Source organism: Palaemon carinicauda, chromosome 11 (assembly GCF_036898095.1).
Source record: "Palaemon carinicauda isolate YSFRI2023 chromosome 11, ASM3689809v2, whole genome shotgun sequence".
Classification (NCBI taxonomy): domain Eukaryota; kingdom Metazoa; phylum Arthropoda; class Malacostraca; order Decapoda; family Palaemonidae; genus Palaemon; species Palaemon carinicauda.
This window is the reverse complement of record NC_090735.1, coordinates 7,891,986-7,905,532: the sequence shown is the minus strand read 5'-3', so window position 1 is coordinate 7,905,532 and position 13,547 is coordinate 7,891,986. Positions and strand designations below refer to the sequence as shown.

The 13,547-nt window shown below is 41.0% G+C and overlaps 1 protein-coding gene across 6 annotated transcripts in view; it reads left to right on the top strand.

The window, feature by feature from the left end:
• Positions 1 to 13,547, top strand: part of LOC137649953 (inhibitor of nuclear factor kappa-B kinase subunit epsilon-like) — a 127,180-nt gene that overhangs the window by 105,896 nt on the left and 7,737 nt on the right. For all 6 annotated transcript variants that reach the window (XM_068382924.1, XM_068382925.1, XM_068382928.1 and 3 more), the window contains one exon: positions 1,429 to 1,615. In XM_068382924.1, the coding sequence (XP_068239025.1) occupies positions 1,429 to 1,615 (187 nt within the window). The remainder of the gene's footprint in view (positions 1 to 1,428; positions 1,616 to 13,547) is intronic.

Here is a 13,547-nt window from a genome sequence, read left to right as displayed (position 1 = left end):
AGGACTCGACATCAGGCTTAAGTATAAGCGACTCTTTCTCAGTAATGGCAGAACTAAGAAAGAGGTGTTTCATGAAGTTTATATTATTAGTTCCATTTGACTCTGAAGAATCTTGCTGAGACAGGTGATGAACGAGTTTGGATATTCCAAACAACCTTCACAGTCTTCTGTTCAAGGGATTAATACCCACAAGTTCTTCAACATTTTTGTTCTTGGCCCTTTGGAGGCTGCTCTAGTAGTAGCGTAGCCAGTCAAGCTCCCATGCAGGACAGGAAGCATCTTGTCTTTAGTATAGTGTTCGATGTATGTCTAAAGGAAAAGTAGAATGACTGGTTCTCTGCTTCTTTCGTCCCCCTCTCTTAGAGGTGAAGCATTTGTACTGTTAAATGCTCGATTTGAAATTATAACTGGTAAGCTACATTTCTGAGCACCATTCTATTAGACTGGATCTGTAAGTAGTAGTTTTTTCCCATCCTCCCTTTACAATCCTAGCCAGTGGCCAGCTTGTGCCAGGTATGTCATTCCAGACTGCATCTCCCTTTTGGGAAAGAAAGATTCCTTCATTGATAGAATATTGGATACATAACCAAGATCTGGTCAGACTATGTTGGCCTACTCATCCCTGTGCTGAGCTGGTGGGAGGTTGCTGGAGTCATCTCCCTTGCTCCCGTACACGATTAGATAGTCTAACATATTCCATAGAAGAAAAAAAAAAAAAGTTTTGTTCTTGGACAGGACTTATAAGTGATTCTTCCTTTTTTAAAGGATGTAAGGTATGTATACTCATAGGAACAAATAACAAATTCTATAAGTAATTTGTATTTTTCTAGCTATACAAATAAGTTTCCTTTAAAGTTAAACTTCCCATCTCAACCACCCCCCAGTCCTGGGTTGAAGATCTAAACTGAAGTGTCTTTGAAAGGAGAGTGGGCAGAGATACTTGCTCGCGCTCTCCACCTGTCATTAACTTATATCATTAACAATTTCAATGGCTGTTCCAACTCTTACTTTATAGGACTTGGGTTTGTATGGTAAAATATAGTGTAAATTAAGTTTAAAAAATTTTATATTTAAAATGTAGATGGTCATCGAGTGAAATTTTCACTGAATTCATATTTATTGTAAGGTTACTTTAATGGAAGTTATGTTTATTGATGTAGATTGCTTGTACAGGTAGGTGGTCAACAAAACATTATAGAAATGGAAGGTGTGGGTAACCTGATTGCTAAGGATTTTCCATCATTTGACAATGGTTTTTCTCAAAGTTAGATACGCAGACTACTACAGTACTAAGCTGAATACTACTATACTTATATATGCTATATATATCAAGGTATATTATTCCTTGTACTCAGATATGGTTAGTAGATCCAGTAAGAGGGCTTAATTTATCATTAAGTAATTTTATGTAATTTTCTCTTTGTGTAGGGTAGCTAAAGTTCAACGAGTACAGTTAGAAATTGAAGAAACTGATGTACAAAAACACGAAACCCTCCTCGCATCTTTCCAAGGTACCTTAAGTGATACTGAAGATAGATATCATCAAACTCTATCAGAACTACTGGCAGCTATTAAGGATAAGAAATTACAAGATGACCCAACATTGCAGGGAGAGGTAAGGGGAATTTGAAGTTTTGACTTTGTATAACATATATCATTTATATGAATCTCCCTAATGTTCATATTGCTTTCATATCCGGAAGCTTGGAATGTCAAAGTTACTCGTTAAAATGAAGAAATTTCCTGTTTTCTATCCTTCCAATTATAGTAATGTCTCTAGTAAAGCCATGAGACTTAACATGATTTAACAACTATAAGATACTGAGGATATCATATCACTTCTTTAAGTCTCATGTCTACTTCGAAATTAGCAGACTGTTCTCCACAGCTCTAGATTGTCCCTGTTTTTATAATTTTAGTTATTTTTGATGATCATGATGTGCATTCTCTTTGCGTCTCTTGCCTGAGACAATTATTTGATGTAGAGAATCTTATGAGAAATGAGGCTTCGCTGTTAATCTTTGGAAAGTATGTTTCATGGTTGCCGATCAGAGTGAAGTTCAAAGCATAAAGGAAAGCTTACTTTCAGTTCAGGGAAAATCCAGAGAAGACTAGGATATTTTTAACATGTATTAGGATTTAGGAAGGATGCAGATTCAACGAGTATAGTTGCTCAGGTTTTTAAAGAGGTTGTGGTTTCTGGTATTGATAATATTTATAAAAGACTATGGAAGGTTTATTTTGATTGGTAGTAAGTCAAGAAATATATCGGTTACTAAAACGAGTTAAATTATTATTTGTAACTTTTTTACAATTACTTTAATGTGAACAGAAACTTTCAATTCTATGCTGATTTGTATTCTTGAATAAATAAAATTTGGTTTATCCATTTCAGGCATTTATGGGGATTTTAGATCTTTTAATATTGGAAGACCTCCAGTAATTTTTTTTTTTTTTTTAGGCATAGTTTTACAGAATTCAAAGAGTTCATGTTTAGAACCTTTTGAAAACTTTTGCTAAGATCCCACTGTAAGATTTATTCGCGGGGATTAGGTAACAGAGACAGGCAAGAAAAGCAAGAATCCAGGAATACAGTAGGGTCCCGAATTAAGCGTGTTCGAATTACATGATTCCCCTTTTCCGCGATCGCTATTTTTCAAAAATAAATTTTCTGTATCTGCGAGGCTGTTCAAAGTTCGCGAGTCAAGCACTACAAAATGTATCAAATCTATTGTCTTTTTAAGTATATTGGTAGCCCTAAATACGGTGATTTATAATAAATGTTACAAAACAATATTAACATTACATTTCATTAACATAATTTCCTAATGAATAGCCTATTTAAGGATAAAATTCCACATCAACAATGAAATCAACTGTTAACTGTGCGAGTCCAGCTGACAAAATGTAAACAGAAATGTGGTTACGTTCTCGGCAATCTTTATCTTTCTCCAACCTTACGATAATTGTAATGGTAGTGTTAATGATGGTATATTAAAGCATTATTTTTGTTTAGTACAGTATATTTAAAAGCCTTATTTTTCCCTCTGGGCGTTCAAGGTTTTCACGAGTAGACTGGGTTCGTTTATCGGCAGTGAATAGCCTAAACTTCGGTAACGAGTCTTCAGTATTTTGTCATATTTTAAACAGTATACATTTGATTTGCAAACATTGGTTTTGTAGAGTAGACGGTAAAATAAAATCTAGAGAGAGAGAGAGAGAGAGAGAGATTTGATGGCAGAAATCTCTCTCTCTCTCTCTCTCTCTCTCTCTCTCTCTCTCTCTCTCTCTCTCTCTCTCTCTCCCCGTAAGAAATAAAACCATAGTTCACATATGGCAACTTGAGTTTAAGAATGAAATTAACATGAATATTGTTAGTTGTGGCGATCAATTCCTCGTTTCAGGGGGTACACGAAACAAAAACACGACATTCAATTACAACAGCTGATTCTCTCTCTCTCTCTCTCTCTCTCTCTCTCTCTCTCTCTCTCTCTCTCTCTCTCTCTCTCTCTCTCTCTCTCTCGTTATACAATACTTACAAATAGATGAAGAAACCAAAATCGGTTTTCTTGAAGTGTCAATTAAATACAAAACGAAAAAATTATACCGTGTATACATCCATTTCAATCATAGCTTAAAATACGGTAACCGATTTCGTCCGCAAACCACTATTTTTTAGGAAACACCATTCTATTCCAGAAAATTTTTACTCTTTAAATGTCAATTGCGCTATAATAAAACATGTACTTATGTTGTTAAATTTCGGGTGTGTTTTAAAAATCGAGTATTGCTAACTTATTTTTGTTTTACTTTTGGCTGTGATCACATCAGCTGATGTCTAGCTTCCGCGCGAATACAATAACAAAGAATTGTTTACACCATTTCTTAACTTATTCAAACCATCTATACAGTTAATATTACATAAACACCAATGTGTTATAACCTATCATATTTATTGTTTAGTACTTTAAAACCATCTCTCTCTCTCTCTCTCTCTCTCTCTCTCTCTCTCTCTCTCTCTCTCTCTCTCTCTCTCTCTCTCACATCGAACGTTATAGCGGTAACCTAATTGTTCGGTGACTTTAAAAATAGGCCTAGTACTTTCTTCTTTTACCTTTTTTGCATATGGATCTATAATTGAGGTGGGTACAAGTTGACTTATAACTGAAGTTAGGAAAAGTATTTTGGATATGGAAAAGACAATTATCTTTCGTAACAGTTTAGAATTATCGTAAGTTATCATCTGTCATTAGCGGCAGATTGCTATTGTGGATTAAACGCATAAGGGAAAAAAAAATTCCAGCTTTGCTACGAATTTAGGAATTTATATGGATACGGTAAGTAAAATATTTGTAATAACATAATGTTTACTAAATGTTTGTAATATCATTAGTTATGACTTAGATCATGTGTGTTTAATGCATTCGTTTGTTTATTATGATCGAAGATGGAGCGTAAACAAATGGAAGGTTTCCGTTTCAGGCGGCATCATAAAGAAAAACATTTCATAAATGGCATTCATTTCATTTATTTGAAAGTTCTAATAAAAAATAATTAGAACATTGGTAATAACAAATTCAACATATAATCTATACTTGGTAAAATTGCTGTCAATTCAAAAACACAGATGTATAAATGCGTCTGTTTCTTCGTTGTGATCAGAGATAAAGGTAAACAAAACATTGGTTGTTGTTTTCTATTGTGCTTTTTAGCGTGTTTAGGAAACGCATGATATAAAATCGCCTTTATTTTGATAATTCTGGATTTTCAATCATACAACAAGCTAGTCTATAGAGTGATGGTTTTGCTATTCACCAGTTGTATTATACAATAGATATGACAAACATTAAAATTTGTCTGTATTTTGGGTTGTGTTATAACGGGAAATATATGGTGTTTACACCTATCCTGGTTGTAATTTTAACCATTTTTCAAGTTATTAGAACTTTAAAGTATATTAAATGTTTTATTTATTTACAAGAACAATTTGATATTATAAAGAAATACAGTATAGTACAAAGAAAGTATTGGAAATGGGTAGTAAACACATTTGAATAGGCAAATTGCTGGTTGCCATGGCCGCAATGGAATTATTTCTTTTAGTTGTGTGTTTCGAAATTCGCGATTTTCCATTCACACGAGGTCATTAATCGACCAAATTCTCGCATAATTCGGGACCCTACTGTACTTACTGCCCTAGAGTGGGTTAACTTCTAACTCGCTAACTCACTGCCCCATTGTTTACGTATGATCAACTAACACACAAAGTAACCCACTGTACTGCCTAATGTTGTTTTTCTTGGTTTCTATCGCAGTATAAGTATTGTGTCAATAAATGAACACATTTCAGTAAGTGTACATATGTGTACTATGTACACAGTATGGGACACATAACACGAGACATTGCCACAATTATACATACATATAATACATACAGTAACAACAAAACCACCCTTGTTCCTATCTAACAACACTCACTGATACTGTTGTGTATATTACTCTAATATATGAACAGTACTATCACTACAGTACAGCTTAACTAGCTAAGGTAACACTCGTTAGTGATTGCTGTTTTCGGCAGGTCGACTCGCACTGTTCAAACTTACCCTACACGTAGCCTATATTTACATTACTATTGTAAAGTATGGTATTTCATATACAGTACTGTACAGTAGTTAATATAACAATAACACTAATACAGAGTGAATACACTACCACGATAAAACTTAAAATAAAAAAAGTATCAGCACAACACCACTACCTGTTTACATATGAAGTTCGACATGACGATATAATTTTGCACAAAAGGGACTAAAGGGGCAATGCACACAGAAGGAGAGACGATGCGAGGCTAAGGCCGAGTGAATGAGAGAGATGGAGTGTTGTGCTGTGGGGAGAGGAAGAAGGTGCAAAACATGCCGGGTGCAAAGGAACACTGCGGGTTAGAAATCATCAGGCCGCGAGAGTATTTATCCCGACACCGCGAATACGTGATTTTTTTTATTTAATAGTTTATACAGTTCTCTGTATTGCGAATGTCTGAATTCGCGAAGTTAAAACCTGTGAATGTCGAAGACTAATTGTATTTCTGTTGACTTTGGCATCAGAAAAGGAATACATGAACTCCAAGCAATACCATTTAAGGTAGTTTTTGGTAATCACAAGATGATTTTATGTCTTTTGCCATATTTCAGAGCTAAAAGCCATTTGAAACTAGAGATTTTCAACAATTTTTTCATTTTCTCTCTTTACAAAACGAGGCGTTCGTTTTTTCAAGGGATAGTTTTCCTCGACCAATAAGAGCTGTTCAATATTGTTTGGACGATTCTACGGACATTAGGGGTAACGTGTAATTTCTTTTGTGGTATTAATATTACAAATCAGCATCTTTCCAAGAGTGCAATGTCATTCAGTATTATTATTTGGTCATGAAATTCGAAAAGAATTGGATCCAAACCTAATGAGAGTTTTGAAAATTACAGTTTTATGAATAGAACTTACCTGGCAGTTATATATACATAGCTAATAATCTCTATTTCGGCAGAATTTTTCTAAACGAGGCAACCGCCTTGCGGTGGTTGGGTGGTAACACCCGTTAAAGGCTGGTAGGAGGAATCATTCCCGTTTTCTGTTCTTCAGTTCATCTCTGCCAGCCGGATCGACAACACGTTGGTCCGTCATTAAAAGTTTTTCTTCGCTTTCCCTGTATCGGTGTACCAGTCTGCTATTTGGTGAAGTACTCTGATTTGGGGATTTGGCAATCGTGTTTTTGCTATTTCTTTGCTTTTTTGCTATTATCATTATGAGTGAAAAAAGTCATTACCGTGTCTGTGCGATTGAGGAATGTAAGGTGAGACTACCGAAAATGGCGGTAGACCCTCACACCGTTTGTTTGAATTGTAAGGGTTTTGTTTGTGCCCTTAATAATAGGTGCGGGGAATGTAAAGTTTTGGATGAAAAGGATTGGTTGATTATGAAGCGCTATGTGCGTAAACTAGAGCTCGATAGAGTTAGAAGAGCTTCTAGGTCTAAGTCTAAGTCTGTTAGTAGTAAGGAAGACGAACTTAGTGTAGATTTATCTTTTGAACCTATAATTGATTCCTCTTTGGAAGTTGATCCTTCCCTTGAGTTAGTAACTCCTGCACCTCCTACAGGATCCGTATCTGCGGATGACCCTCGGTACGCTAGCCTGGCTGCCGAGTTGAAGGCCATTAAAGAACAACTGGAGGCCTTTAAAGGTAAGGATAGTGAAAGTGCTTGTGTTAGTGCAGTGGGGGTGGCGACTGACCGAACCTGTCATTACCTTAGGCCTAGACCTCTACCAAGCTCCCAGGACCAAGGGAGAAGGTACATCGACGACCGAAAGGGGGTGAGAGGTAGGTACCCTCGGTCAGCCGTCGCCTCAAACAGCCCTGTTACCGATTCCCAGGCTGTTTTTGACCGTCACGGAAAAGACGTGTCGGATGTGTTAATTTCTTCTCCGAATTCTCCCAGACGTAAATGGAAGTTTGAAGCGTCAAGACCTACTAAGAGGAGATGGAACCGCGACGAAGTGTCTCGTTCTTCCTCTCACGGTTCTAGCAGTTATGAACCTTGTCTGTCGGAGGATGATTTCGACTCCGTGCCTGTGAAAAGGGCGAAGCCTAAGCCTACTGCCGAAGATCCTCCTCTTTCTACGAGTGTGATTCGTCATCCTCCCCTTCGGGGCCGCAAGACCCAACTGATGTTGCTAAATCCTTTATGTCTGTCATGCAGAAACAACTCTTTATGTTGGTGCAAGCATTTAGCCGCCCTCACGCCCAGTCTGATAGATAAAGATGACTCATTACTTATTAAGAAGTCTGCTTCTAAGAGAGAACGAAGTTCTTCTCTAAAGAAAACTTCTCCCTCTCTGCGCTAGGATGAGGAATGTGTGCTTTCGCAAGGCGATACTTCTTCTCGATACCAGGACGATACGGTTTCTCGTTCTGGGTACCGGGGCGATACTATCTCGAACGATACTGCTTCTCGTTCTCGATGTCAGGACGATACCGCCTCCCGTTCACGATACCAGCACGATACCTCTTCTCGTTCGCTTCGCCAGGCCGATACCGTCTCTCGTTCACTACGCCGGGATGATACCGCCTCTCGTTCATGACGCCACGATGTTACTGCCCCTAGTTCTCGACACCTGGACGATACCGCCTCTCGTTCTCGACGCCAGGACAATACCGCCTCTCGCTCTCGGCACCAGAACGATACTGCCTCTCGTTCTCGGCGCCAAGGCGATACCAGCCTGCCTCTTCAGGACGATACTGCCTCTCGTTCCAAGGATTCTTCTAGCACTGGGCTCCAGGATGCAACCCATCTTTTGCAGGACGATTCCTTTGATTTGCCTTTGTCGGATCCTAAGGAACCTTCTTCTTGTTCGAAGGATGTTGCAGATGTAGATCAGGACCTCGAGGAGGTTTCTGATGACGATGATAAACCTGCCGACGCTGCTGGAGATTACAAAGTTCTCTCTCGCTCCCTTCTTGAACTTTTTGGAGAGGAATTCCAACCTGCTGCCCCTCAATCTCCTCAATCCCAATTTAACAGAAAGAAGGCCAAGAAACAGTCGGCCTTCATCAAGATGAAACTGTCGATTTCCGCAAAGAAGGCTCTTGCTAAGATTGATGACTGAATGAAGGAGCAGAGACAAGCAGTTAAGACTTCCTTCTCGTTTCCACCAGCTCGTCTTGCTTCAAAAGCGGGTATGTGGTATGAGACTGGGGAACCTTTGGGTCTGGGAGTGCCTTCCTCCTCCAAGGGTGACTTCTCTGGCTTTAGTGGACTCTGCTAGAAGGCATGCTCTCAACTCAGCCAAGGTCATGTGGTCGATGTCGGAACTGGATCATCTCGTCAAAGGTATTTTTAGAGCCTTTGAGGTTTTTAGTTTTCTAGACTGGTCGCTTGGGACTCTGGCAAGGAAAACTGACCAGATGGAAGGAACTAGAGACCTTACCAGTATTATGTCCTGTATGGACAAGGCCCTCAGAGATGGGGCGAATGAGTTGGCTGCGCTGTTCTCAGCTGGGATCCTAAAGAAGAGAGCCCTGCTTTGCTCTTTTACTTCAAGGTCTGTTACCATTGCGCAAAAGTCTGAGCTTCTTTACGCCCCCTGTCTCAACATCTTTTTCCCGAGTCCCTGGTTAGAGACATTACGCTTTCACTGGCCCAAAAAGCCACCCAAGACCTTTTATCTTGTTCTGCTCGTAAGCCCTTGGCAGCCACTCCTTCTTCTTCGAAACGGGAGGAAAAGAAATTCCAGCAGCCCTTTTGGGGCAGGACTACTTCTTCAAGACCAGATTTTAGAGGAAGAAGGCAAGAATCAGGACCAAGATCTACCAGGGGTTCGTTCAGACCTCGCTCCTGAAAATGAAGTTCGTCTCCTCCAGACAGTAGGCGCAAGACTGTCAGGTTTTTGGCAGTCTTGGAAGAGGAGAGGGGCGGACACCTGGTCCCTCTCAGTCATCAAGGATGGATACAAGATCCCCTTTCTGAAGAAACCTCCTCTCGCAGATGCTCCGCTGGCCTTAGTAGCCCGGTACACAGATCCGGGGAAACAGAAGGCCCTAATAGACCTAGTCGACCAAATGCTAGACAAGGGAGCGATAGAACCGGTTCGGGATCTATCCTCCCCAGGCTTTTACAATTGCCTGTTTCTAGTCCCCAAGAACTCGGGTGGATGGAGACAAGTCCTGGATGTCAGCTCTCTCAACATCTTTGTGGAGAAGACAAAGTTCTCCATGGAGACGACTCAGTCGGTGCTGGCATCAGTACGTCCAGGGGACTGGATGGTGTCCCTCGACTTGCAGGATGCGTATTTCCATGTCCCCATCCATCCGACTTCAAGGAAGTACCTGAGATTTGTAATGCAGGGCAAGTGCTTCCAATTCAGAGCTCTTTGCTTCGGTCTCAGCACGGCTCCTCAAGTCATCACCAGGATAATGGCGAATGTGTCAGGCTGGCTGCATCAGGAGGGGATAAGGATAGCCTTCTATCTGGACGATTGGCTGATTCGTTCACGATCGAGGGAGAAATGTCTGGAGGATTTACGGAAGACTTTTATGATGGCTCAAGATCTAGGCCTGGTCATCAACAGGGAAAAGTCTCAGATAAAGCCGAATCAGACTATTCTCTATTTAGGGATAGTTCTGAATTCAGTTCTTTTTCGGGCTTCTCCCTCACAGGAAAGACAGACGAAGTGTCTCGTAAAAGTCAGAACTTTCCTGGACAAGAAGAGGTGCTCAGGGAAGGAGTGGATGAGTTTGCTGGGGGGACTATCCTCCATCAAACAGTTTGTCTCTCTGGGGAGACTCCATCTAAGGCCTCTTCAGCACTTTCTTTCGAAAACGTGGAACAGAAAGACGCAGGAAGACTCCTTTTCCTTCCCCATTCCAACAGAAGTCAAGAATCTTCTGAAGTGGTGGCTGGATCCAGCCTTGTTAGGGGAAGGGATCTCCTTACACAAGAAGAACCCAGACCTAGTGTTGTTTTCAGACGAATCAGAGTCAGGTTGGGGGGCAACACTAGGAAGCAAGGAGGTCTCAGGCTATTGGGAAGGAATTCAGCTGGAATGGCACATCAACAACAAGGAGCTGATGGCCATTTTTCTGGGGCTAAAGGCCTTCAAAGACTTGGTGTCTGGAAAGATTGTGGAGGTCAACTCAGACAACACCACAGCTCTTGCTTACATCAGGAAGCAAGGAGGGACTCACTCTCTGTCTCTGTTCGAGACAGCAAGGGAGCTCCTTCTTTGGGAGAAGGAGAACAAGATAGGTCTGCTGACGAGGTTTGTTCAGGGACAGAGAAATGTGAGGGCGGACATGCTCAGCAGGAAAGGGCAGGTCCTTCCCACAGAATGGACCCTCAACCAACAGGTCTGTCAGAGTCTCTGGAGGCTGTGGGGGAGACCCCTCATCGATCTTTTCGCCTCCAGCTTATCCAAGAGGATCCCCAACTATTGCTCCCTTGTTCCGGACAAGGAGGCAATAGCAGTAGACGCCTTTTTGATGGATTGGACGGGGATGGACGCATATGCCTTTCCCCCGTTCAAGATCATCAATCTGGTAGTCAGGAAATTCGCTCTCCTCGATTCGGGACGAATGATCCTGATAGCTCCTTTCTGGCCGATGAGGGAATGGTTCACGGAGGTGGTGGACTTGTTGATGGACTTTCCAAGAAGCCTCCCTGCAAGTCCAAAGCTGCTCAGACAACCCCACTTCGAGAGGTATCATGAAAACCCCCTCGCTCTCAATCTGACTGCCTTCAGACTATCGAGAAGCTCGTCAGATCGAGAGGATTTTCAGCGCAAGCTGCGAAAGCTATCGCCAGAGCGAGGAGGGTCTCTTCACAGAGGGTCTACCAGTCCAAGTGGGAGACTTTTAGGGCTTGGTGTAGGAAGCACAAGATTTCCTCATCCACTACCTCTGTGAGCCAGATTGCGGATTTCTTGTTGTACCTCGGGCAGGATGCTAAGCTGGCTGTGTCCACTATCAAGGGTTACAAAAGTATGCTCGCTTCAGTCTGTCGGCATAGAGGCTTGGACTTGTCTCGCGATAAGGACTTACATGACCTCTTGAAGTCTTTTGAGACAACCAAGCAGGTCCAGTTTAAGCCCCCTTCTTGGAACCTTGATGTGGTTCTTAAATTTCTGTGCACCAAGAGATTTGAGCCCATCTCACAGGTTCCCCTTAGGGAGGTTACGAAGAAAACCCTCTTCCTCTTGGCCTTAGCAACAGCTAAAAGAGTCAGTGAAGTCCATGCAATTGAAAAGCAGGTAGGCTTCAATCTAAATGGGGCAGTTTGTGCCTTAAGATTAGACTTCTCGCTAAGAACGAGAACCCTTCTAAGCCCTGGCCAAGGACCTTTGAGGTTCCTAACTTGACTAACCTAGTGGGTCAAGAGCAAGAGAGGCTCCTCTGTCCAGTACGAGCCCTCAAGGCCTACTTGTCTCGCACAAAAAATGTGAGAGGCTCTTCTAGCTCCCTGTGGTGTTCTGTGAAAGATCCTTAGAATCCCCTTTCCAAGAACGCTTTGTCTTTTTTCCTGAGGGAAGTTATAAGAGAAGCGCATCTCTTGTGTGAGGAGGAACACTTCGGACTTTTAAAAGTGCAGGCTCACGAAGTGAGAGCTATTGCGACCTCGCTTGCTTACCACAAGAACATGTCGGTCAGACAAATTATGGATGCGACATTCTGGAGGAGCAACTCTGTGTTCGCCTCTCATTACCTCAGAGAGGTGAGAATGGATTATGAGAAATGCTATACCTTGGGCCCATACGTAGCTACGGCTTCTGTATTAGGCAAAGGAGTTACTACCTCCCCTCAACCTTAGTTTTGTATACTTGTGCGTAGGTTGGTGTTTTTATTGGTTGTCTGAGGACTTCGACTTGTGTACAGTCACCTCAGTCTAGTTAGATAATTTTTATCTACTTTGCAAAAGTTAGGTGGTTGGTTTTGGTAAGGTTGCAGTTTTTATTTTGGGCAATAGGTAGTCCTGAAGTCTAGTCAGATTGTTGGTCTCACCCCGTTGACAGACTCGATTGAGTGTTTTCAGCACTGCAGGTCACATCCTGGCTGACACTCCTAAGGGAAAGCGACTCAAAAGGCAGGAACCTTTGAAGTCAGCTACCTTAGCAGGTAAGGAATCAAGGTGTTTTTTATCCTACAACTTTTTTGGTTGTTTCCCCAACGATGTTTACCGTCTATCACCCCCTCCAAGTGTGTTAATCAGCTATGTATATATAACTGCCAGGTAAGTTCTATTCATAAAAATGGAGTTTTTATGATAAAACAAAGTTTTATGAATACTTACCTGGCAGTTATATATACATTCGAAGGCCCACCCACCTCCCCTCAGGAGACAGGTCAGGCATAAATGAACTGAAGAACAGAAAACGGGAATGATTCCTCCTACCACCCTTTAACGGGTGTTACCACCCAACCACCGCAAGGCGGTTGCCTCGTTTAGAAAAATTCTGCCGAAATAGAGATTATTAGCTATGTATATATAACTGCCAGGTAAGTATTCATAAAACTTTGTTTTATCATAAAAACTCCATTTCATGATATAGGAGGTACAGCTACATCTAAACTTTTTGCTAAGAAATTTTGTTTGGAAAGGGTTTTAGCATCACCTGAATGATGGTCCAAATATGAATTTGTTAAACATTATTTTAAAAGTCCTGGTTGATATGTCATGATTGTTGGGCTATAGAGTCTGTAGTGGCTGCTGGAGATGTGATCTGATAACATAACAAATTTAAGTGATTGATTGGGTAGAATTTTCCTTTGGGGTTGCAGTGTAGTAACTTTTCTAAATTAATTTATTGATATCTATATAATTATATGGGAAGTTCCACGGTAATGAATTTCTCGTCATATAAATGAGTAATGAAGGATAAAGTCATTTTTAAAATGTCAACCTAGAGATTAGATTATACAAAAGCCTAGATTAAAGGTAAGTCTAGGATGATATTTAATTGATTACAGGAAACTTAAAGCCCTATCTCTTAACTTCACTGG